The 24,132-nt window shown below is 35.9% G+C and overlaps 1 protein-coding gene, 1 long non-coding RNA gene and 1 pseudogene across 21 annotated transcripts; all 3 read right to left on the bottom strand.

Annotated features, from left to right (window-relative positions):
- Window positions 1–1,977: 1,977 nt before the first annotated feature.
- On the bottom strand, window positions 1,978–8,309 carry LOC113282637. 20 transcript variants are annotated; one of them, XR_003327073.1, is made up of 11 exons: window positions 8,124–8,295; window positions 7,601–7,771; window positions 7,369–7,510; window positions 7,058–7,185; window positions 6,841–6,920; window positions 6,714–6,764; window positions 4,896–6,629; window positions 4,468–4,734; window positions 3,774–4,336; window positions 3,241–3,347; window positions 1,978–3,079 (listed from the first exon to the last, which is right to left on the bottom strand). It is a non-coding gene; the product is annotated as an uncharacterized LOC113282637 (long non-coding RNA). The 20 variants fall into 20 exon arrangements; XR_003327065.1 differs by having other exon boundaries at window positions 4,896–6,563; XR_003327062.1 differs by lacking the exon at window positions 6,841–6,920 and adding an exon at window positions 3,501–3,551 and having other exon boundaries at window positions 4,896–6,563.
- A 4,379-nt stretch (window positions 8,310–12,688) lies between these two features.
- Window positions 12,689–13,615, bottom strand: LOC113279566 (annotated as a pseudogene).
- Window positions 13,616–14,390: 775 nt separating this feature from the next.
- Window positions 14,391–18,017, bottom strand: LOC113277784 (HD domain-containing protein 2-like). The gene is made up of 8 exons (XM_026526778.1): window positions 17,710–18,017; window positions 17,499–17,623; window positions 17,364–17,401; window positions 17,063–17,173; window positions 16,198–16,277; window positions 14,996–15,032; window positions 14,776–14,817; window positions 14,391–14,663 (listed from the first exon to the last, which is right to left on the bottom strand). The coding sequence occupies exons 1-8, from the start codon at window positions 17,827–17,829 to the stop codon at window positions 14,587–14,589; spliced, it is 630 nt and encodes a 209-aa protein (XP_026382563.1). The 5' UTR covers window positions 17,830–18,017; the 3' UTR covers window positions 14,391–14,586.
- Between the last annotated feature and the right edge of the window lie 6,115 nt (window positions 18,018–24,132).

The raw sequence follows: 24,132 nt of genomic DNA, 5'->3' as shown, positions 1-24,132 counted from the left end.
TTAAAACTTTAAAAATTATTTTTTATTAATCGTTTTCCAACATGAATCACTTTCAATCTACAATAACAAATCACCATCAACACCACGTTAAGATATTCGTAGTAAGAATAACAAAAGCAATTGTAGATTTACAGTTTGAACATCTTATTTGGTGGAAGAAGACTCCCAGCTTTCTCACACCCCATAGTGTCTACTGGTGCATCTTCAAAGACTTCCTCCCTATTTGCAAGTGATGCCTATTTACAACAATATACCAGGTTAAATTTTGGTTTCTCCAGTTGCTGAATTCTAATCTTTTTTGTTGATCACTTCAGTGCCTTCCAGTGCTAAAAATTGATCAAACATAGTACCATAATCTTTGTCTAATTTTAGATATTATATAAACCTTTTCAGCTCGTGATTATGTGTTCTCTTATAGTTGTCCATAATTTTTCCATCTTCTAGATATTTGATTCATTTCGTCTTAGATTTATATTGCTCAATGGGACCGTACCCAGAGAATCTCGTATGACTGTACTCAATCTGTTGATTCAGTAAAATATTGCAACTCCTTTTGTCATCTGATTCTTTTGGACCTTTATGGTGTGTCCAGGGAATCCTTTTGAATGGTTTCTTTCATTCTTCCGCTTTTAATATCAGTTTGATGATAATGATATGTTCTTCATCTATTATGAGGTTTCTATTAGAAATTTTAACTATCTTATGGTCAATAGATATTTTTATTTTTTTTATTGTTCTCCAAATTCATATCTTATTGTTGTTCTCAATCTTCAACTGATACTTTCACTCCGTGTCTGGAAAAATGATACTTTCACTCCGTGTCAGGAAAAGTGATACTTTCACCCTGTATTAGGACAAATGATACTTTCGCGCATAACAGTTTATATAGTCGTATTTTGGTTCATGCATCCACTAATTTGGTTATACAACCACTAAAACAATGTATATGCTTCAAAAATAACATTCCAACAAAAAAAAAATGTATAACGCGTTATGCAATCGATGTTTCGTTTTTCTTCGGTCGACCCTCTTCGCCGTGCCAGTGGTGTTCTAGTGATATCCCTTAGCTACACTTTAAAGTTGATCAGATCCGATGCACCTTATAGCTAAGAAAAATAAACATTTGTGTGGTTTGTCTGTGTCAGTTACAGACAATTAGATCGTTTCTATCATTATTCCAACGACAAATTGGATATCCATCTTCATCCGAAAACGTACGATCAACCTGTAACTTGTACGATTGGTTAACCTTTAGTGCATTTTTCTTTTCTCAAACAGGGTGATTGGGTTTTTGCAACCACACGGATCATGTTTGGTACATTTTCTTAGTGTATCAAAGAGAACATTGTATGTTTTTCATCTAAAACTTCAGCAGAAAAAACTTTTGCACGAATAAAACTTTAAGTTTTCAGATCACAACATAATGGCCACAAACCCCTGCCATGCCGACTTCTCTATCGAGGCATATGATTAAAAAAGCGGAATCTAGGTTAGAGGAATGAAAAAGTTGATGTAGAAAAAAGAAAATGGAACTTACCATATCTCACCATAGCCAGTTCTTTCATAAACTTGAATTACTACATTTCCCAGCAGCGAAGTCTTTGCAATTGTTATACAAAATGAATACAAAAAACATCATCTAAACCCGTTCCTATATCTGTTCCCGTGCATATATATTTATACACAGGAATAAACATTTTGTTGCAAAATAGATAAAATACATAGATTTGATTAGCTTGAATTTTTTTTGTTAAATGATTTTCCTGTCATTTCATCATATATATAATATTCCAATTTCTACTTCCACGTCAAGTAATCACCCCATCCTCCCCTAGTAGTATTTGCAAGATTATGTGATAGTGGAAGTGTCGACCTAAGATTGATCAGCAATACGAAAAGAAAATTTAACTGCAATAACTAACCATTCTTAAAGTGGAAAAAATGTTGCACTTACCATCCCCCTATTATTGTTCAACATTTTTTGAGCAACAAAGTTGTAATCTTAGATTAAAACTTCTACATATGAGCATCAGGAGTTCTCAACAACAGAGAAATCACAAAGTTCGAGATTTAGCGAACACCTATGTGATCAAACCATTCCCTTCAATTCATGTTTCAATAATTCACAAAAGCAAAGGAAATGTCAACAAAAAAAATCCTATGTTTCTCTCATTCTCCCATAAAGAGTTTGCCACCACAATGAAGTTGAGGAGACCAAATACCTCTTTATGGCACCTTCTTTATTCTCAACTATTATCGTCTTGCAATCTGTTAAAGTCAAAGTCAGGGAACTACACAATTAAGTTGAGGAGACCAAGTCAGGGCACCTTCTTTATACTCAACTACTACCTCTACAACAATGCAAAATGAACAAAACAATGCCAATTTGTATGTGAAGTAAACCTGTATATATCCTTGTTGTGAAGGTTACATAAAATTTTACTGCAAAAATTATTTCAAAAAAGCGAAAAAGAAAATTTGCATTTGCTCCCTTAGATCACCCTCTCGATATCCACAAATTATATCCCCCTCGAAAAAGTAAATTACTAAGACTTCAGTTCAAAGCTTTCTATTTTACAATCAAGAAAGAGATGGTTGCTATGGTGACCTATAATGAATATAGAGGAGAAGAAAAAATGCTAAGAAATAAGAAACGACGCTGCTTACCTGTTATTTGCAAATTCGTGGTTTCTTTAGAATTCATAAAAAGGAGACTCAAGATAGATGTTGAACAATGATGCCAATTATCCTTCTCTAAAAATATTGTAAAGCTAAAATCGGCATAAAAAGTATGTAAGCTTTTATCAAACTCATATAACGGTGCCATTTGTAGGAGTCGAACCCACAACAACATGGTTGAGAACCATGTGCTCTGTCATTTGAGCTAAGACGACAAGTATCATTTCCTAATGCAAGTGGCTAGCAAGCAGAGAATTTACTTTCAACTTACTTATAGCAGGTACCCAGTATCTTTAGAAACGAATCATGGACAACCTTTCACCTTTGACAAAGTAGAGGGCATAAACCCCATTGATGGACCTCCGTCGAAGATGATTGGTGAAGGAAAGGAAACGCTATCCTGCGAAGACATGGATCAGTAGAAGTTTACCCATTATGAAATTTCCAACTGCATATTGATCATCTTACACTAAACTTTTAAATATCAGCCAAATTAGATCCTTCAGCAATAAGAGAGTCATGCTAAAAAATTCCAAACTATACAATAAAATAATCACTTACCAATTTATTTCAGTTCCTGCCAATGTAGTAGTGACAAACATAATTATCTTTGTCCTCCAGACCCAAGTTTTTCTTTTCGTTCGGAACTGATGAGAAAGATTTATAATCTGCTAAAAAGTAAAAACATAAGTAGTCTCACTTGCAGATATGTATGTCATCACGCTCAAGGAAAATCCAAAGGAAAAGAAAATGAATGCAAAAATGAAATTGAGTTTGTACAATTTGCTAAGAATTAATAGAAAATCTATATGACACAATACCCAATGTGGATGCATCTTTTGTTTGCAACTGCTTGGCTTGGTGTATATCATCTACACAGATTGAGATTAATTAAAGACGGGTGCAAAGAGATATAAATCAACTAAAACCAAATCTACAAAACTTTAGGTTTCAGATTTTTCTAAATTTAAAGTCATAATACACCAGTACAGATGCATCTCATTCCTTAAACTCTTGAACACTCTGTCGTTCAACAATTCAAAAGGAGAATAACAGGAGAAGCAAAAAGTAATAGGACAAAAGAAAAAACTCACCATGCATTATTGTGTGCCAGCTATTGAAGCCACCTTTAGAATATGGGAAAAAGATATTCAACTCTTGCCATGTTGCGTCAAAAAAACAAAAAAAACTCTTTCTTTGTTTCTTCTAGGAGAACCCCAAGCAGTTGCATGATTCGTTAGCTTCTTGATTATTACTTCTGGTATATGCACAATATTCTGAACTTCTAGCTTCTGACCCTCTCATGATTTTCAACATTTCACATGATGAGACGAACACATTTTAAGAGCAGAACTCACTCCTTTTTGGAAATCTCCAACCGGCATCCAGGGATGATATTGTTAAGTAGGTACAAAATTCTGAACTACTGTAGCCTTAGCTCTCAAAATAATGACCCATATTGAATTTGAACATATCATCCCCTGAGAAGTTCTAAATATCTCTCGTAAACTTTAAGATCAATCTTTCTAACATAAGGAGCTCCATCCATACTAACTTTCACATAATAATTCATGAGTTCTCTCCTTCGATGTTCTTCTTTGGTTGCAGATTGTTTGTCCTATTAAATCTAACCGGTAGCCATCCAACTACTTGTTGCCTGCAAAGATCATATTCAACCCGTTAGTCAATTAATAATATACCACATTAACCAAATACAGTATATTAAACCATATAAATATATAATTAGATCGAATTGCATTAAAATCGAATAAATGTGTGATAACTTACTCGGCAGGTGGCGCGATTAACCGGTCATTACTCTAGCATCTGAGACATATGAATAGTTGCTTTCGATCTTTTACCGATATCTAAATAATCGGGTTGAGTTTGAATATTTATTTTCTTGTAATTTCAACTCGGTGTGTTAAATGAAGAACCACAGATCATATGGATCAAACAGAAAAACCAACAAATTAAGCCACCACTCTTCCATAATTGTTGTAGTGAAGTTGTTTAGGTTCTGAATGGCAATGCTAGATATGTTCTTCTTCGTTGCTGATATCACAAAAACAAATTCAATGTCAAAACATAGAATAAGGAAAATAAATTAGGTAAGGTAGAAAAAACAAAAATCTATAAGAGTATAATTGTGTTTTACTTGATCTTCTTTTCTAATAGCAATTCAAATAGTGGAATCATCTTATCAAACTCAGTACCTTTATGCAGCTACTATTTCCTGTCCATAAATGATACTGCACAAATACAGTGGGAGAGAGTAAGAGACAATCACCCTGTAAAGTACCCCCCAGATCAGGAACAACACTCGTAGAGTGTCCGGAAAGCGTAGTGGTGGTGTTGGTATGGGTGGCATAAAATAGTCAGGCTGGTGGTGTTAAAATACCTCCAGAATTCACCTGAACCCCTACATAGTCTAAAAAATGAAGAAATATAGGTGATAGTGGTGAAGTGATTTTCTTACTAACATTGTAAACTTTTATCCATAGGGTCGATAAAGTTTCAGTTAAGCAGCACACTTCAAACTATAAAAAGGTTTCAGTGAATCTCAGGTGCTGGCAACTCATAGGAACCATCCTGCCCTTGCCTATAAGAAGCTTTTCCTATACTGAAGTGAAGACAGTTCATAAAGGTTACTCCCAAGTTAAATTGTATTACGATCACCACACTTGGTGAAATCATCTATGAGAAAATTATTATCTACTCTTGAGTATCTTCCAAGTTAATCGAAAAGCAGTTTCTGAGCATCTCAATGGATACAATAAGCTACGAATGCCATTACCATCAAATGCATTCAGAAAAATTACTATCTACTCTTGAGTATCTTTCAAGTTTAGTCGAAAAGCAGTTTATGTGCATCTCAATTAATGCAATCGGCTAGGAATACCATTACCATCAAATGCATTCATAAAAATAATGAACCACCTATCAACAATAATGCAAATCTGAGTCGCCAACATTTTGCATCACAACCACATACAGAGCAGAATTGACACACCTGTCAACCTATCTGGAATGCACATGGTCAAATTTAGTATCCACAGTAATCTCAGCCAGAAACCAAACGATCCTGGCAGGGGACAACACACATTGCTTCGGAGATGCTTACACGGTATTAATGAATAAGAATCAATTAAGATGCAGAAAAAAAAGAACCACTAAAAATACCTTCATATGAGTCACCAGCAGACAAATAACCAAGCACTATACATAAACCAACAAAGGAATCCAATTACCATCAAAAACGCATTCAGAAATAAAAAAATATAATGAACCACCTATCATAATTTAATCCACAAAACTTCTTTTTCAGCATCACAAAAAAGAACCAATATGCGAAAAGAAAAAAAACTGACATAAAAATACACAATCAGTATCATAATTTGACATGTAGTTGACACATTAATGGACATACTTGGCACCTGGGATAAAAACCCCACATCGAAACACTGAGAAGCCCAATATTTTTAACCACTACGTACTAAGTCTAACCTACGATAATTTGGAACCAACTTTGTATAGGATGGATCACTTGTCGTAGATATTGTGTTGGGCATCTTGGAGAAACCAATCCAGTGAGAAACCTATATAGCTAAAAAACCTTCATATATTGAAACTTGGGGGGTCAATATTGGATAGCATTCTTCGAAACAATGTATGGATGTCCGCATTCATTAAACATCTAATTTAAGCAGCAGTAGCTTTTTATTGTAAATTACCCAAATATGGAATAAGCAAATATTTGGAGGGAAAATATGAACTTACTCCAAGTCCACAGTTTTTTGAACAACCACCGCAAAAATCGCAATCACCATTAAACTGAATTCCTTCCACAATCGGACTTGAGGATAACTGTCATGGACTTCCTACTACATAGAATCATAATCAAAGAGTTGCAATCTATTCAGCCAAGGCCTTCCTTTGTTGATAACAACCTTACATAGCATAAGAAAGTAGAAACTCTAAATAACAGGAATGCTTAAAATTAAGTTTCATGATTAAAGTGATATTCAACATACCCAGTATCACAATGGTAATCGATGCCAGGCAACCAAAGTTCTCAGTTAAACCTGAAAATCAAGAGTATGTTATAAGATGCTTTGTCAAACAAACTGACATAGCAAACGCTACAGACGTTTACATCACCTGCGCAGCATATCACGGAACAGCCCTAAATAAATAAATGGTGACAAAAAGACGAAACCACTACATCGGGCCTGCAATCGCTGTAATCCCAGAACTAATGATTTCATACTTCATCTTGAAGCATACTATTTATAAAAATTATGCATCAGAAAACCTTTTGATATACACGGCTTAATCATTTAATCTAATTCTAGATAAAAATCTTCTAATATTCCACCTTTTTGTATCGGAGATGAGGAGCTGTCTGGATGAATCTTATTTCCATATTTTTCTGACATTGAATGTTGAAAGGTGCATCCTCATATCGACATAAGTAATACATCAATTCATCTCCATGTACTTTTTCTGATTATCATGAGAGGAAGACTGTTTAGCTTTAAATATGTTCATTGGTCAAGGACCAACGACTGACAATTCAACTTCAAACAACCAATGATGACATATTTTCATGAATCATGATAGGTGGTCTGAAGTGACATGATATAGAAAAGTGAATCATAATGGCATTGAGGAGTTCTCGGAGAATACCAACTTCTGTTTTGAGAGGAAAAATCAAAATTGAGTGTAGGGATTCTCCGGCATGCCTCGTCTGTATGCATAACACAGTGTCACTCCCGCATTTCCAATAGGTTATAAGGTTTTGGTTGATAAGCCATTTCTTGTCATCAACCTGATCAGAGCAACCATGAAACCTAAGCAAAAGAAATAAAATATAGAAACAATAGCAGAGAAGAATATGGTGCATATGGTTCACTCTTACCAGGAAAGATGGTTCACTGTCACGTCACTCTAATGTTGCTGGTCTTGGTATTAAGACGGGGCATTTCCCAAGTAGCTATTTGTGTCAGCTTCTAACTTGTCCCAGCCTCTCAAATGAGGCTATTTATGCCTCCTAAGGACCTCCCGTATTCCATATTTCAGGAAAAGAAATCTGGGAAAAAATATCCAAGAAAAACAGGTTAACAACGCAAAGTTGCCAACCAAAAAAAAAAAAACAACGCAAAGTCAGAGATACTGAAGGATGAAGTCCAGACATAGAATAAATAGAGTCTGTGAACCATAATTCAGAATAACCCTTAAATCATAAATCAAAATAAATAAAACAGCAAAAAGTGTAAAATTAAACAATAAAAATTGATATTTCCAAACCATTACGCCGTCTCTGAAAGTGAAATTTGATTGGGCATAACATTCTTTTAGAAACTGAAATTTCCAAACCTTTAAGAATCGACAAACACGAAAACATCAAAATAAGAGATAAGCCAAAGATTAAGAGAGCAAACCCTAGAATTTGGGTTTGCTAACCAAAATCTCCATCTTTCTTCTCATCTCTTATCTTCAAAAGAGAAGATCAAACACCTGTTTCACTTTTCTTCTAAGTATGGATTGTCGTTGTTCAGGTTTAGCTCGACGGAGGAAACGAAAAAGAAGAAACCATATCTGGCTCTGTCTGCCTCTCCTTCTTACGCTGAGTAAAAGAACAAACTAAAACCCAATTTACGGAAAAAATAAACCGAGATTAAAAAAATTTCTAGCCGTCCAGTTGAAAACTCCATCCGGAGCTTCACGACCACCGGATCAGGGTCCCCGTCAAATGTCATCCGTCTGATAGCGCTGGCTATCATGAAGACAAACCTCGTACCTTTGCATAACAATGATTTCATAATTATTTCTAAAAACAAACATGATATTAGCTTCTTGTGAAGAAATTCTTTGATGTTTCTGACCAAGGACTCCGACTTCCGTACTATAATGACATCTGCAAAATTTAAATTTTGTTTGACAATATAATTTCATTATGATTTTTAAAAACAAAAAAAGTACTTTCTGTGAAGAAATTTTTTGATGGGATTGATTTCGGTTTCTAGTATCCAAATATGTCATCAGTGAGCTACATTTAGGATATCTGAAACCTGGCATGATCATAGACGAATTGATTTTGCATATAGCTAGATGCGCCATAAAAGCTGAAATATTTTACTGAGCTCTCGCTGGGTCCCATGATTCGCCAGTCAGGCAGGAACTTCCCTAAAAATGAATATTCACCAAGTGACTACACCACTGTTGTCTTTATAGACAAACTATACTGTTGGGTTCTTTTTGGAAGTTTTTTATTCGGGTCTGGAGCAACCTAAAAGGAAATTGGGCTATCTATCCATTATGGGCCAACATAATAAACAAAAAATGGGCAACAAAATTCACTGAATGAGCAAAGAAAGAAACTTGTTTTGAGGCATACTGAATTTTTCTGAGGGATACTAAATAATGTCAAATTAGGGTCACTAAATAAAAAACAACATCACCTTATCCACCCTTTTTGATAATGGCATAACTACCCTTACATAATTGGTGTTAATGATTATAATTAGATTTGATTAATTAGGAATTTTAAGGATTGACTAAAAATTAAATAAATTAAATAATTAGTGGTAAATTAGTAGAGAAATCAAATTTATGTGAGAGGGTTGGGATTTTTGAGAGGAACAAGAAGAAAAAGTGAAAAAAAACTTGGGTTTTGAGATTTTAGTGATTAGAAGTGACCAAAATGTGTGATCCAAATCAGATGTAGACTTCTATACGAGGTTTATGTCCTTTTTATAAGTTGAATCTGTCAAAAAATTGAATTTTTAAAACCTAGGTCTACTGACCAGATGAACGGTTCGGCTGATAACTTGTCAGCCGAACTTCACTCTGTAACTGACGAATTTAGGTTCGGCTGATTCGAACAAAATCTTGCAAAGTCGTATCAGCTGAACATAGTGTTTCTCTAAATCATATACTTGGTTCGGCTCAAAATTGATATTCCAAGATCAGCCGAACTGATCTTCTGAAAATTCAAAACGAAGAACAAGGCTAGGTTCGGCTAATTCGAACAAAATCTAACAAAGTTGCATTAGCCGAACATAATGTTTCTCTAAATCATATACTAGGTTCGACTCAAAATTGATATTCCAGGATCAGCCGAACTGATCTTCTGAAAACCCTAATTTCATCTTTGAAATCATATTCTATCGATCAAACAAAATAAAATCAATCAAAAACAAGATGGGTTTGTTACAAACAAGATGAGAGCAATTGATATTTGGATTTCACACTCCACCATCACTCACTTTGATTCGTGTTTCCTCTGCTTGATTGAATTGGAGTCCAAGATGTTTAAATTTAAAGGTTATTTTGATTTTTGATTTTAGGTTTTTGAGGATAAAGGCACTCTAGTAATTTAATTTGTTTAAGGATATATAGGTAATTGCACTACCTTTAGACACTCCTTATAAACCCACCCTAAATGGGATAATGAATGAGTATACCTCAAAACAGGTTTCAAGAATGGAAAACTGATCACTATCAAAAGGTGTAGAATCAACTGTCATGGAGTTGCCAATCTACTTCAAATATATTTAATGGAGAAAGAGCGAAATTAATGCTTCACATTATCAAACAAAGGGTTTGTGCGTCGAAGTAAAATTTAACGCAGATCAGGAGAATGATTTATACAATTAAAACCTCATCATACTGGTACAGTAGTTGCCACGGTGGGAGGGCCGACCGAAGAAGAATCTGAAGATGGAGTTTGTCTGCGAGTGCTTTCGCCCCGTTTCAGAAAAGTGATACTTTCGCTCCGTGTATGAAAAAGTGAAACCTTGCATGATTATAAGTTTATTGAGATTTTGAGCACAAATCCAGAAGTAGCTTTTCAACTTCTGGAAAACAAAAAACAAGAAGTTTTTGACTTATGCATACACCGGGCTAATTTTCAACTTCTAAAAGCAATAAAACAAGAAGTTTGTTTGGCAACACAGTTTCATAATGATTTCTAAAAATAAAAAAAGACCTTTTAGTGAAGCAAAATATTTTTGCTTCTGACTTCTGGTATCCAAATATGCTATCGATGAGCTAAATTTAGGATATCCGAAACCTTCCTATTGGGATTTTGAACCTGTTTGAATACACATTCAGAAATAATTTTTCGACTTCTGCAAGTCAAAAACAATAAATTTTTAAGTCTGGATATAAAATTTCAAAATTGACTTTTAGAAGCAAAAAAGTCAAACTTTGTGTGAAGCAAAAATATTTTGCTTCTGACTAACGGTATCAAAATGTAATATCAAAACATTTTATTTCTGACTTTTAATATTTTGCTTCTGACTTTCAAACTGTAGTATCAAAACATTTTGCTTTTGATTTTTAATATTTTGCTACACTTTTCGTATCAAAATGTAGCTAATGTGCCAAAAAATGAAAATTTTTGTATCAGTTCAAAACAAATTGGGATGTCTGCTTCTGCAACCCGTGATTTGCCGAAGTCAGTCTGGAAAATTTCCTCGAACGAGGATTCAAACCATTATTGCATTTATCGTCGGGGTGAGCAAAAAGTCTAAAATTGCGGGTAAAACCCAATCCGCAAGATCTATGGGCCAGACACGGACGGGAATATCAAATCCCCATTTTAACGGTTTGGTTATGGTTGGACTTAGAAATCCGCGGATTCACCCGAACCATAGCTATTGTACGTTTCTTCCATCCCTCTTTTTATCTTGCACTTCATTCGTATAATATCACAAGTAACGTTTTTAGGCTTTGAGCTTGAATCATGATTATTTGTTTCCGCCATTTTTTCTTATACTAATGGATTTTCTTAATCGTCCCTTCTTCTTGTTCTAGTGTTTTGCTCTTTCCCATCTTTGCTTTAACAAAAACTTCTATCAGTTTTTTTATCTCGAAATACTTCTGTTCACTTTATATATCACACGGACTTGATTTTTCTCTCTTGTTTATATAAGGATCCCGAACCTGTTAAATGAAAATTCATCTCCATCTGCTCTTCACTTTTTATTTTCGTCTCTTAGTTAGTGTGACTTCTACTTGTAATCCATACATGCTAGCACCTATGCAGTACCTGTATTTCTGTTCCTCACTCAAATCAACTTTGAACATAAAGCGAGACGATTGTTGATTAGTTGATTAGATTAGGGTATTACCGTATTCTGTAGAACTAGTTGTTGTTTTTTTTTTTTTTTTTTTTTTTGACTAAATCCGCGGTTAATCCGCATTCGATCCATATCACCCGCTGATCCGCGGATGTGGTGATTGGGCTGGACGCGATTGGATTTTCCAAATCCTCAATTTTGACGAACTGGACGCAGGTGATCCTAATCCGTCCGTCCGTTGCACACCCCTAATAAAATTTATAAACAAACTAAGTTGTTACTTATGGAAGTTTTTTTGTTCGGGTCTTATTTTGGGAAAGTGGGCTATCCATTATGGGCCAAAATACCGGTTTACACCCAATAAGCAAATGGATGAGAAACTGAAAAAGTGATTAGCAATATGCCTCCGGTTTTCCTATTTTTACTATCCAAATTCTGTCAAGTCTCAACTCACTCAGTCCTTGTTATCAGAAAAAAAAACTCACTCAGTCCCTCTATAAATATCAAGCGAACATCCTAACATTAAATTGTGAAGAACTTGGATCATTAACTGCCAGTGAGGTAATCGTTATTTTTCATGTCCAAGTTTGTATTGAAAATCTTATGCATCTACATATGAAAACTTTGTTATTCTCCACTCGTGTTCCACATAGACGACTAGTCAAGCTAACTACAGAAGAATATTAACATCTGACTTATGTTTACAAAACTACAATCAGACCTCAAAACTGACATCCTCCAGGCATTTTAGTAATGCAACACCTTTTCCTAGCCCTGTCAGTGCTTTGGGGGACCAAAATGGCCAAGTAAATCTAACGTTGCCAATATACCGCAACAGAAACAAACAATCATCTGCAGAAACGGCAAGTTTTGCATGCACCAATTGCAGTCATGAATGGCGGATTTTGTTTCCGTTTCTTTCAAGGCCTCCACAACTTCTTGAGGTCCTCCTCATTAGCATACCAAGCTGGTACCAGTCGCGACGCAAAAGGATAAATTTCCTCGTAACATTTCTTGATAGTGGCTGGCTTAACTCCAGTTGCATCAGCAACATCTTGAATATGTTTTCTGTCACCAGACAATTGAGCTATCATGTAAATAATCGACGCCACGACGCTTATAGGAGCCCTCCTAATATCAATCACCGGCTCTGCAGTCTTTACAACTGCTGCTTGAGTCTTTCCATATGCTTGTTGAGCAGCTTCTACAGCTTTATTACTCATACCAAGAAGAGAACAAAAGCGCTTCAAGAAATCACCAGCACTTCTAGCCTTCCCATCATCCATACTTTTATCCAAAAATTTCTTAATCTCTGTAATGGCACGTCCAAGAATCTTCTTCTTCAGGTCATTCGCAGCCCAACAGATCTCCTTCATCCTTCTGGGATTCTTTAGCTTCTCGCAAGCAATATACAAACAAGCAGCAAACATTGCATTCTTATTCCTCCCTTTACTACTCTTCGCATCCTCCATCTTCTTGTATATCTCATTAGCCAAATCCTTTATAGTAGAAACAAGCCCTAATCTCTCACACATCGCCTCAATCGCCTTGAACGCCTCGATAAGACCCTTGTCAGGATCTTTCAGATTAAAACGCCTAAGAGATTTAGAAGAAGGAGGAATGAAAATAAACGTGGTTAAACCATTATTAGACAGAAGAAGATTTGATTTATCCCCAACACGATGAGGATCATTATGATTTGATTGATCAAGGAATGTTCTCCATTCAGATGTTTCATCAATTGTTTCTAGTACAAGTCCACAGTCGGAACAAATTGTGTCTCCGGTCGAATGATCATTTATCACGGCTGTAACACTTTTGCAATCTGAACAGTAAGATTCCTCCATGAATTAGAGCAGATACTATTTCGATTTTTCACTGCCAATAGCTCAATTCTTGAATTTGTGAGTTTCTTGAATTTGTGTGCTTCGCCTAGAGCATTGGTGGTGGTTGCAGAGAAATGTGAAAGAAAAAACGAGACCCTATTGCAGAATTTATAGACAAACTCAGGTTGGCGCCTTTGCCCTGAGGCCCCTGACTTTTGATCCCTATTTTTTCGGCTAGAGAAAGCCGATTTGTACACCATATCCACATCTGAGAGGCTGTTTTGATACAAAATGAGGAGTTACTTTTTTTATTGGTAAAGAATTTGTGCCGAGGACTTTACCACCATCCTAGAATGACATGGGCAAAATTTTGTTTGGACAATATAATTTCATTATTATTTTCTTTTTATTTTTTTTAAGTTATAGACTATTATTATTACATTAACTAGTTGGAAGCCTAACAAGCTAAGCTCCAACAACGTACTACTACATTAATTGAACATGTTGCTGTGCTAGCCTACCAGCGAGCCTCATAGATAACCTAGTCAAAGGAACCGAAGTGGATGGGGGCTGAGATTGTGTAACAAGAGGGTAAACTAACTCTACCTTCCATGTTAATTTCTGAAATATTTCATAATGATTTCTAGAAAGAAGAAAAAAAAAAAACTAGCTCCATTAAAGCTGAATTTTTTTACTGAGCCATCTCTGAAGTAAATGGGCCTATATACCGGTTTTGATTCCTAACAAACAGTAAATGGGCAGCAAAATTTACTGAATGAGCAAAGAAATGGAAAAGTGAACAAAAGGTGTAGAATCAACTGTCGAGGAGTTGCCAATCTACTTCAAATATTTAACGGCGAACGAGCGAAATTAATGCTTCACATTATCAAACGAAGGGTTTATGCGTCGAAGCAAAATCTGACGCACATCAAGAGAGAAAGATTTGTACAACTAAAACCTCATCATATGATTTTCAACACAAATTGCAACGTCTATTTTTCTTCTTTCCTTTTCCTTCTTGAAGCTATCTCTGCAGCCCATGATTTTCCCAGGTCAGTTTGGAACTTCCCTGTAAGATTTACCAATAAAATGGAAAGGATTAGCAATATGCCTCTACTTCAATACATTCCTCTGTAACAAGGCGAACATATCACTGGCTTGACTAAGAGTATAGATTATACCTGCAGTTGACACAAAAAATTCTTCCAGATCCCTTCCTTGCTCTACACAAATGCAAAACGAATCACATTAATGAAATGACTTTATACACCAGGATAAACTATTCGATCATACAAGCCATCTATTTCAAATCTTAAGGAATATATGACGTTAAGAGTCGGCTAGAAATTTGTAAGATTTAAAGTATTCAAGACAAGAAGAAAAGAAGTAAAGGACTAATACCATTTTCATATTCCAAGGCTTGAAGAATCATTTCTACCTGAAAAGCGAACATGAAGACCAATCAGCATCAGGTTATTTAGTGGGTTTAATATCCCTTTGTGAACTAAATGCTATTACGAGCAGTCACATGCAACCCAACTATCATTATACAAAGAAAGAATGCAAATTTAAATGTTCTGGTAATATCACGAGAAATGACTAGATTCCATGATGCTGCAATTTCCAATTTCATGACATAAGCCACTGCTCAACTCTTAGCTTGACCTACTACTGAAGAAACACGCATACACTCTTCTGAGTACAACTAATGCAGGAGCTGTCAGTCCCTACACAGGTGCAGCAAGTTCAACCTTGGTCAGGTTTTGTTTGGATACACGAAACACAGGCGCAAGAGAGGCCTGGACCGCCTGGTGCCAAGCCTGAATTAAAACATGGTAGTGTACGATGCTTCAAAGCTACACAAGTATCCAATACTAGCATCAATGTCACTCTTATACAGCTGTAAATGCAAAACCTAATGCCTCTGGTTTTTCTAGAACCTTTTTTACCATCCAAATTCTGTCAAGTCTCAACTCACTCAGTCCCTCTACAGATATCAAGCGAACATCCCAGCTTAAATGGTGAAGAACTTGAATCATTGAATGCCAGTGTGTACCTTGTACTAATGTCACTGGCGTCCAATACTTGTTCGGCAAACATGTTTCTCAAAGTTCATGCATTAAAACATTGAGGAATATAGCATAGCCATCATCCTACTTTTCAAAGCTCGTAATTTTTATTTGTTATGGCTTATAAAAATTATGGTTCAGTGTTTTCTAGGCTCCATGAACAGCTTTCAAGTTTAACCATTGTAAACAAGAGGGACTGGTTTGATAACTTTAGACTAGCTAGCTGAAAGGGTCGTGATACTGATGGAACAGCTTGACGGAATCTTTAACAGTAACGTTGTTATCTTGGCTCTAGCTAAGCAGTATTACTGCCCACAACTTTGGTTTTTAACCATTAAAGAGTGATATTTTACAACAAAATATGAGTATAAGAAGAAATAAAATAGGATATGATTCGAATCATGAAAACTAGGTTCAGCTGTGAAGAGAGCACAATAAGTAGGACGACTCCAGATTTACATAAAAGGCTTCATGAAAGTAATAATTGTTCTATTTATTTTTTAAACCAAAAAAATAGATAAAAGGATGAAATACCTTGTCAAGATCTTTCACAACCTTGGCTTCTGGAGTAGAATTATTTTCGTACTCCATCCACAAATCATTTATCTCCTTTGCTGCAAAACAACATAAAATGAGAATGAGAATGAGAAAGAAAGTAATAAAAATCCTTGGCTATTAAATTTCACCATCCTGTACGAAATGCACAAGCACAGTTATGCTATCCGTGATTACCAAACTTTCGATCTTCAAATGCACAGCAGCACAAGCACATTTTCGCATTTGGATAAGGAAACATATTTTCACTTGTTAAAGTATAATTTACTAAGCCAACAGGGAATAAAAACCATGAGATTCATTTCAAAAGATTTTATCTAAGATTATGTGAATCCAGCAAACAAATGGTAACCAAATACGTGCTTCATAACAAGACTATTTTATATTCATTGGAGTAAAAAAACTGAGCATACACTTGAATTTGGAGCACGAACTAACTCATTCCAAATCGATGTGTTTGTCATGTTAATCTCGGTAGACAAATCACCAATGCTAGAATGTATGATCTATATATGTTCAATATATGGATCCTACCTTTGATGCAAAATTCCAACCTTTGTTCAACCACCAGAACGGTATGCTTAAAAATGTTTCAGAATCAATCAAGAAATCTAAAATGTATGATCTATATTGGAAGAGAACACAAGAAAGAGCTGTAAACAAGTTCAAGCTAATAACATTGCGAAATCCCTCCTCATCTCACTAAATGCAAGAATAAGTCTTACACAATCGATCCAGCAATAAAATGCAAATGGTCTGGCACACCCAATTCTAATTTAAGTCTCCCTCATCCTTACCTCTAATACAGATGCAGTAATACATAACTAAAGAATAAAGAGATTACCTCTGTCTCCACCACCAAGTAGCGTACACATTTGTTCTATTGCTTCTCTCTCCCTCCGATTTTTCTCCTCCTTTGGCACCCCATCACAAGGAGCAATATCCCCAACAATTGCTGAAAAATGCAACAGAATTTCAGTTACTCATATATTAATCCGACGCAGAGGGCACACCACATACACTGAAACTCAAGAATTGGAATTTCTAAAACAAAGGGGGCACATACAGAAATCCTAATTCAATGTGCATTTCTAGGAAACAATCATCTATGGAAATTTACTTTTTGAGCTATAAACTTAACTCACCTTCAGCTATATCATGGACAATGGCCATTTTAACACACCTACAATTATAAGATGAAAAAAAAAAAAAAAACATCAACACCTAAAATCAAAATTAAGAAGAACAAAAATCAAAAAAAAAGAAGGAAAAACCCTAACTTGTCACGGTTGACACCAGGGATATCAGCAGTAATAAGAGCCATAACCCCCATTCTGTACATATGATCAGCTATAGATTCTGGGCCTTTAATATCTCTTTTTATCCATCCAGTTCTCTTTGTCGCCTAAACATAAAAAAGAAAAGGTGTGATTTTTATTATATTATTATTACAGCAAAATCTGATTTGAGTTCTTGAGATTGTATAAATACCTTAAGTCGATGGCAAAGAGTAAGAAAATCAATGGCAGAAGAAGCGGGTGGTGATGATGAAGAAGAAGATGATGATTCTTCAGGAACGCCATTGTTGGAAGCTGAAGGTTCAGTGGCCATTGTTCTAGGTTTGATAGAAGAAGTGGAAAAGGTTAGTTTAGAGGTAAGGAAATTGGAATTGTTAGTAAATGTTGTGAGGATTTCGTTGTGAGAAGTGGAAAGCAGAGAAGAAGAAGGAAACAGAGAGAATGGAGAAGATGAAGCCGATTTGCATAAGACTCGGATTCCACTCAATATTTCGAGGTGCAAGTCGGAGGCTTTTAAGAAATGTAATATCTTCCTCCCGAAACACCGTTCCGTATTTTTCGTATTATTTCTCTTTCACGGGCCTCCGTGAGCATACATACCCATTGGACCTGTTCCTCACCAGGCCCTTCAAATACTACCTAGCCTACCTATCATTCATGCCGTGCCGTGCTTGTTAATCGACAATAGCGACTTCCATAGTGCGGATGTGGTCGAGTTATTGAAGATATGTGGTCGAGTACACAATTTTTGCTTACGGAAAATGAGTCATTTGTCCAAATATATTTAAAACATGGTTCAAATAGACGAGTAAAAGTTTGTATGGATGAAATGGACACCAAAAAAATAACAAGGATGAATAATGTGGAACAAGGTAAAAGAAAGCAATACTAGATTGCTATAAGCAAGAAGAGAAGAGAATTCAAGCAAGAAGAGAAAAATAAGTTTTGTGTTTAATAATTTGATTGAGTAATAGATAGCTCTTACAAGACTTAATCTAGCCTTTATATAGGCTTGAAGAATAATTAAACTAGGAAACAGAAAACTAAAAGGAAATCTAAAAGAATCCTAAAAATAAGAAAGACTGAAACTAGGAAACCATGGAAGCCAAACCTCTAAGCGGAATCTTCTGGAATTGTAGTATGCCCTGCATCAGTCCCCCCTTCTAGAGTAAAGCTCGTCCTCGAGTTGTCCAAAGAAACCAGAAGTTCATTGTCACCATGAAATGTAAAAATCTCTTGAACATTAAATGTGTTAGAGATATTCCAATCATTTGGTAGATCAATAACATAAGCATTATCATTGATCTTCTTTAAAACCTTGAAAGGACCATATTTCTTCATCTTGGTTTTGTTATAAGTACCCACTGGAAATCTCTCTTTTCTTAGATGTATCATCACGAGCTCCCCTTCCTTGAAGGTTTTAAACCTCTTGTGTTTATCAGCATCCTCTTTATATTTAGAATTGGACTTCTCCAGTTTAGATTTTACTTCATTATGTAATTCAGTTGCTTTGTCTACAAAAGAGTCGGCTGCAGTGTTTGTACTCTGTGTGGTGGGTAAGGCTACCAAATCAAGAGTATGATTAGGTACTTTAGAGTACACAATCTCAAATGGAGTTTTCCCAGTAGAACGATTCACAGAAGTGTTGAAAGCGAATTCCATATGTGGCAATAACACATCCCACTGCTTACTATTATCCAGGCACTTAGCTCTAATCAAATTCCCAAGTGATCTATTAACAACCTCAGTCTGTCCATCAGTTTGCGGATGTGAAGTTGTGCTGAATTGTAAACTGTGCCTAAGCGCATCCATAAACTTTTCCAGAAATAACTCAAAAATTTGGTATCTCTGTCAGAAGTGATAGACTTTGGAACCCCATGCAATCTTACTACTTCTTTAAAGAACAAAGAAGCAACATTAGAAGCGTCAGTTGATTTCTTACAAGCTACGAAGTGAGCCATTTTAGAGTAACGATCAACTACGACCATAACAGAATCATTACCTCTAGCAGTACGAGGTAAACCAAGTATAAAATCCATACTTATATCAACCCAAGGTGCATCAGGAACTGGTAAAGGAGTATACAACCCGGTATTTTGAATTGTACCCTTTGCTCTCTGACAGACCATGCATTTTTGTACGAACTTTTGTACATCACGTTTCAAAGATGGCCAGAAATATCTTTCTTCAATCAGGGCAATGGTTTTATCTCTCCCAAAATGACCACCAAGACCACTGCCATGTAATTCTCGCATAAGATGTAAACGTAAAGACCCTTGAGGAATACATAATCGATTCCCTTTAAAAAGAAAACCTTCTTGTATAAGAAAATCATCAACCCCATGAGTTTGAGAACTGCATTGATCCCATAGTTTGCCAAAATCTTCATCTTCTGGATAAATGTCTTTGATATAGTCAAATGCATAACTCTCATTACGAATTGTTGTTAATAGATGACTTCTTCTACTTAAGGCATCACAACTTGATTCAATTTGCCACTTTTATGTCTCACGGAGAAAGTGTATTTGTTGAGTGTGGAAAGCCATCGATCATGCATTCTGTTAACTTTAGCAGCAAGTATTCAAAAACTTCAAAGCATGGTTGTCAGTGTTGACAACAAATTCCCTATGTATAAGATAAGTATGCCACTGCTTAAGAGATTGAACAAGAGCCAATAACTCTAATTCATATGTAGACCATTTCTTTTGTGCATCTGAATTCTTCTCACTGTAATATGCAATTGGATGACCCTCCTGTGATAATACTGCACCAATACCAACAACAGATGCATCACAATCTATTTCAAAAGGCTTGTTGAAATTCGGAAGTGCAAGAATTGGTGCGTACAAAGCTTTTCTTTAAGAAGAATAAAGCTTTTATCCATTGCTTCCGTCCACTCAAACTTCTCCTTCTTGAGACAGTCAGTCAAAGGTGCAGAAATAGAGCTAAAGTTCTTCACAAATCTTCGATAGAAAGAAGCCAAACCATGAAAACTACGAACATCACGAATAGAAGTAGGAACTGGCCAATCTTCAATTGCTTGAACTTTAGAAGGATCGACATGAATACCATCAGTAGAAATCACATATCCCAAAAATGTTACTGAAGAAGCCATGAAGGTACACTTCTTCAAATTAACATATAAAGGTTGTCAGCAAGAACTTGAAACACTTGTGAAAGATGTTGGAGGTGTTCTGGCTCACTGCGACTAAAAATTAGTATGTCATCAAAATAGACAATAACAAATTTACTGAGAAAGGGTTGGAGAACCTGATTCATAAGTCGCATAAAAGTACTAGGTGCATTAGATAACCCAAATGGCATGACCAGCCATTCATATAAACCTTCACGTGTCTTGAATGTTGTTTTCCACTCATCTCCACCTCGAATGCGTATTTGGTGGTAACCACTGCGTAAATCCAACTTAGTAAAAATAATAGAGCCCGACAGTAAATCAATCATATCATCAATACGCGGATCGGAAATCTATAAGGAATGGTGATGCGATTTAATGCTCTGCAATCGATACACATCCTCCATCCATTGTCTTTTTTACTAACCAAGAAGGCAGGACTGGCACAAGGACTGTTGCTAGGTCGTATCAAACCCTTTGTAAGCAAATCATTTACCTGTCCCTGTAATATCTCATGCTCAGCAGGACTCAAGCGATAGTGTGCTTGGTTTGGTAAAGAGGCTCCAGGAATAAAATCGATGCAGTGTTGAATATTCCGTAAAGGAGGTAATGCAGTTGGTAGTTCATCTGGAAATAAAACATTATATTGAAATAATAAGGGCTTCACCTTTGCAGGAAACTCAATCATAGGCTTAGAATCTTCATGGGAATGTAAAGAATGTTGTGGGTGCAAAGAACGAATAACAGTGGCTACGACAGCATCAGTCTGCGCACAAGAGTTTGAAGTGGAATTGGATGGACTAAGAACCTTGGTTTTCCCATTATGAACAAAAGTGTAAGTATTCTCGAATCCATTGTGAACCGCGTGAAGATCGTATTGCCAAGGTCTGCCAAGAAGAAGATGGGTTGCCGTCATATTAATGACATCACATAGAACTGTGTCTTCATAACCCTCAAAAGAGAATGACACATAACACTGAAGAGTAATCTTCTGTGTGCTAGAGGCATTAACCCATCCTACAGTGTAAGGTTCTGGATGAGAAGTTACTGGTAGTTCAAGCTTCTTAACTACGTGATCAGCAATATAATTATCCACACTGCCACTATCAATTATCATCTTGCAGATTTTACCCCCAATATAACATCTGGATTTAAAGATACTGTGTCTCTGAGACTTGCATTGTTGAGTAAGAAATAATGGACGAATCATCCCAACAAACTCATCGTCATCACCATCACCAGGTGAGTCTTCATCTTCGAACTCATTAAGCGCACCAGTGACTTCATTAATGAACTGAGGTTCACCAATCAAAGCATTGAATTTCCGACAATCACTAGACGTGTGCCCCGATTGCTGGCATTTATTGCACTTATCTCCACGAAATTTTGCATAAGTATTAGTAGTTCTCTGTTGGGTGGAAATTGTTGTTGCCTGTTATGAAACCGATTCCCTGTAGTAGGAGGAGTTGGTTGCAGAGAGTGAGACTGCTGACCCGGCTGAAGATCAACTGGATTGGCTAAGATAGGTGTAGCCAGAGGTGGAGTATAAGGCACAATATGGCTAGGTTGTCGATGTGAATGGCTAACATCATCATAAGGAGGCCTGGGAATATCAAAACAGTATCTGGAGAAAAGTTTTGAGATGAATTGGTACCCCTGGAATTATTTTGATAACGCCCTTGTCTGGATGGATAAGTCCTAGAAGAACGAAGAAGGCGATTTTCTATCTTAATAGCTTGCTGCACCGCTTCGACCATAGTAAAAACTGAATGAGTCATACCATTTTGTATTAATCTATTCAGCCCCTCAATGAATCTTGCAACTAACTGTTCTTCAGATTCTTTGAGTTGATTTCGTGCCACCAAATTATAAAAATCGCACACATATTCAACAGTGCGTGCCCCCTGCTGAATGTTCTGCAATTTGATGAAAAGTTGCTGCATAAAGTCTCTAGGTAAGAACTTATCCCTGATCAAAGTTTTCATACGTGTCCAAGTACGTATTTTCGGTTTGTTAGCGTTTCTACGATCATCACAGATCTTATCCCACCAGGCTGCAGCTCCTCCTTTGAGCTTGTAAGTCACAAGTTTGACCTTAGAATCTTCAGGGACTTCCATAAATTCCAAAAAAGCTTCTACCTCAAAGAACCAATCAGTTAGTTCTTCAATACGAAAATTTCCAGAGAAGTTGGGAATATCAGCTTTTAGCTTATATTCGGGTAAAGAACTGTAAGGGTTGTGACCAGTTTTTAAACGTCGTTCTTCAATCCAATTCTTCTCTAGATCGTTCTCACGTTCATCTTCATCATCACTGTCGAGTGTAGGAGAAACTAGCTTCTTCTTTGAATGACCTATGAACCCTTCATACGGTTTCTTAATGTTTAAAGTACGCAATACATCTTTAGGTACTTCATCATTCTGTAAAAACTGAAGTGTATCGTTTTTAGTTTTGTCTTCTAAGTCTACAAGCTCAGGCATATCCAAATCTATATTTATGTGTTTTGCAACCTTGAAAAGCTGATTCTGCATTGCTTCAAGCTTGTTATCTCTTAACCCTAATTTTTCCTCCATGGACTTCTCAAAAGTTTCAGTAATGTTTTTTGCCAAAATCTCGGTATGAGATTTGATGAGAGCTTCGATTGCTGCTAGAGTAACTGGTTGAGCAGTCATATTTTTTTTTTTTTGTACTTAAAAGGAATGAAAAGGTGTTGCGGAAGCGAAGTAAAGGATCAAGTGATAGGATGAAAAACCTAAAACTAAGCGGGTGATACCAACTAATGTGGAACAAGGTAAAAGAAAGCAATACTAGATTGCTATAAGCAAGAAGAGAAGAGAATTCAAGCAAGAAGAGAAAGATAAGTTTTGTGTTTAATAATTTGATTGAGTAATAGATAGCTCTTACAAGACTTAATCTAGCCTTTATATAGGCTTGAAGAATAATTAAACTAGGAAACAGAAAACTAAAAGGAAATCTAAAAGAATTCTAAAAATAAGAAAGACTGAAACTAGAAAACCATGGAAGCCAAACCTCTAAGCGGAATCTTCTGGAATTGTAGTATGCCCTGCATCAATGAAACTGGATTCATCCTGACTTAAACTTAAAAAATAGCAAAGATGAAATTGGATGCATCCTGATGTAAATTAAAAATAAGAAAAAGTATTTGAAAATGGGTAGGATGAAACTGTTTACATCCTGGCTATTTTTAAATTTTTGTCCATTTAAACAGTATCAAAATCTAAATGTCCTTTTCACCCAGCAATTGCTGATTTTAGTCTTTTTAACCAATTTTTTGTTTTGTTTACTTCTGATTTCTAGGATAATTTGTGCTTATAAGTCAAAAGATCTACCTCTTATTTCTCTGAAGTAAGTATTTCTACTTTTATGAGAAGTAAAAATATTTCTAACGCGTTTGGATACTAGAAGCAGGAGTGTTTTTGCTTTTCCAGTAGCAGAAGTCAGAAGCAAAGATATTTTGTTTCACAA

Source organism: Papaver somniferum, chromosome 5 (genome assembly GCF_003573695.1).
Source record: "Papaver somniferum cultivar HN1 chromosome 5, ASM357369v1, whole genome shotgun sequence".
In the NCBI taxonomy this organism is placed as follows: Eukaryota; Viridiplantae; Streptophyta; class Magnoliopsida; order Ranunculales; family Papaveraceae; genus Papaver; species Papaver somniferum.
Note: the sequence above shows the minus strand (reverse complement) of the source record. Positions and strands in the feature narration are given on the sequence as shown.

Excerpts from the sequence above, each read along its gene's own strand:
- LOC113277784 (XM_026526778.1), bottom strand. The coding sequence starts at position 17,829 with ATGGCCACTGAACCTTCAGCTTCCAACAATGGCGTTCCTGAAGAATCA. Across the intron at positions 17,624-17,709 it reads CTCTTTGCCATCGACTTAAG|GCGACAAAGAGAACTGGATG; the intron begins GTATTTATACAA and ends TTTTATGTTTAG. Across the intron at positions 14,664-14,775 it reads ATTTTTTGTGTCAACTGCAG|GGAAGTTCCAAACTGACCTG; the intron begins GTATAATCTATA and ends TAAATCTTACAG.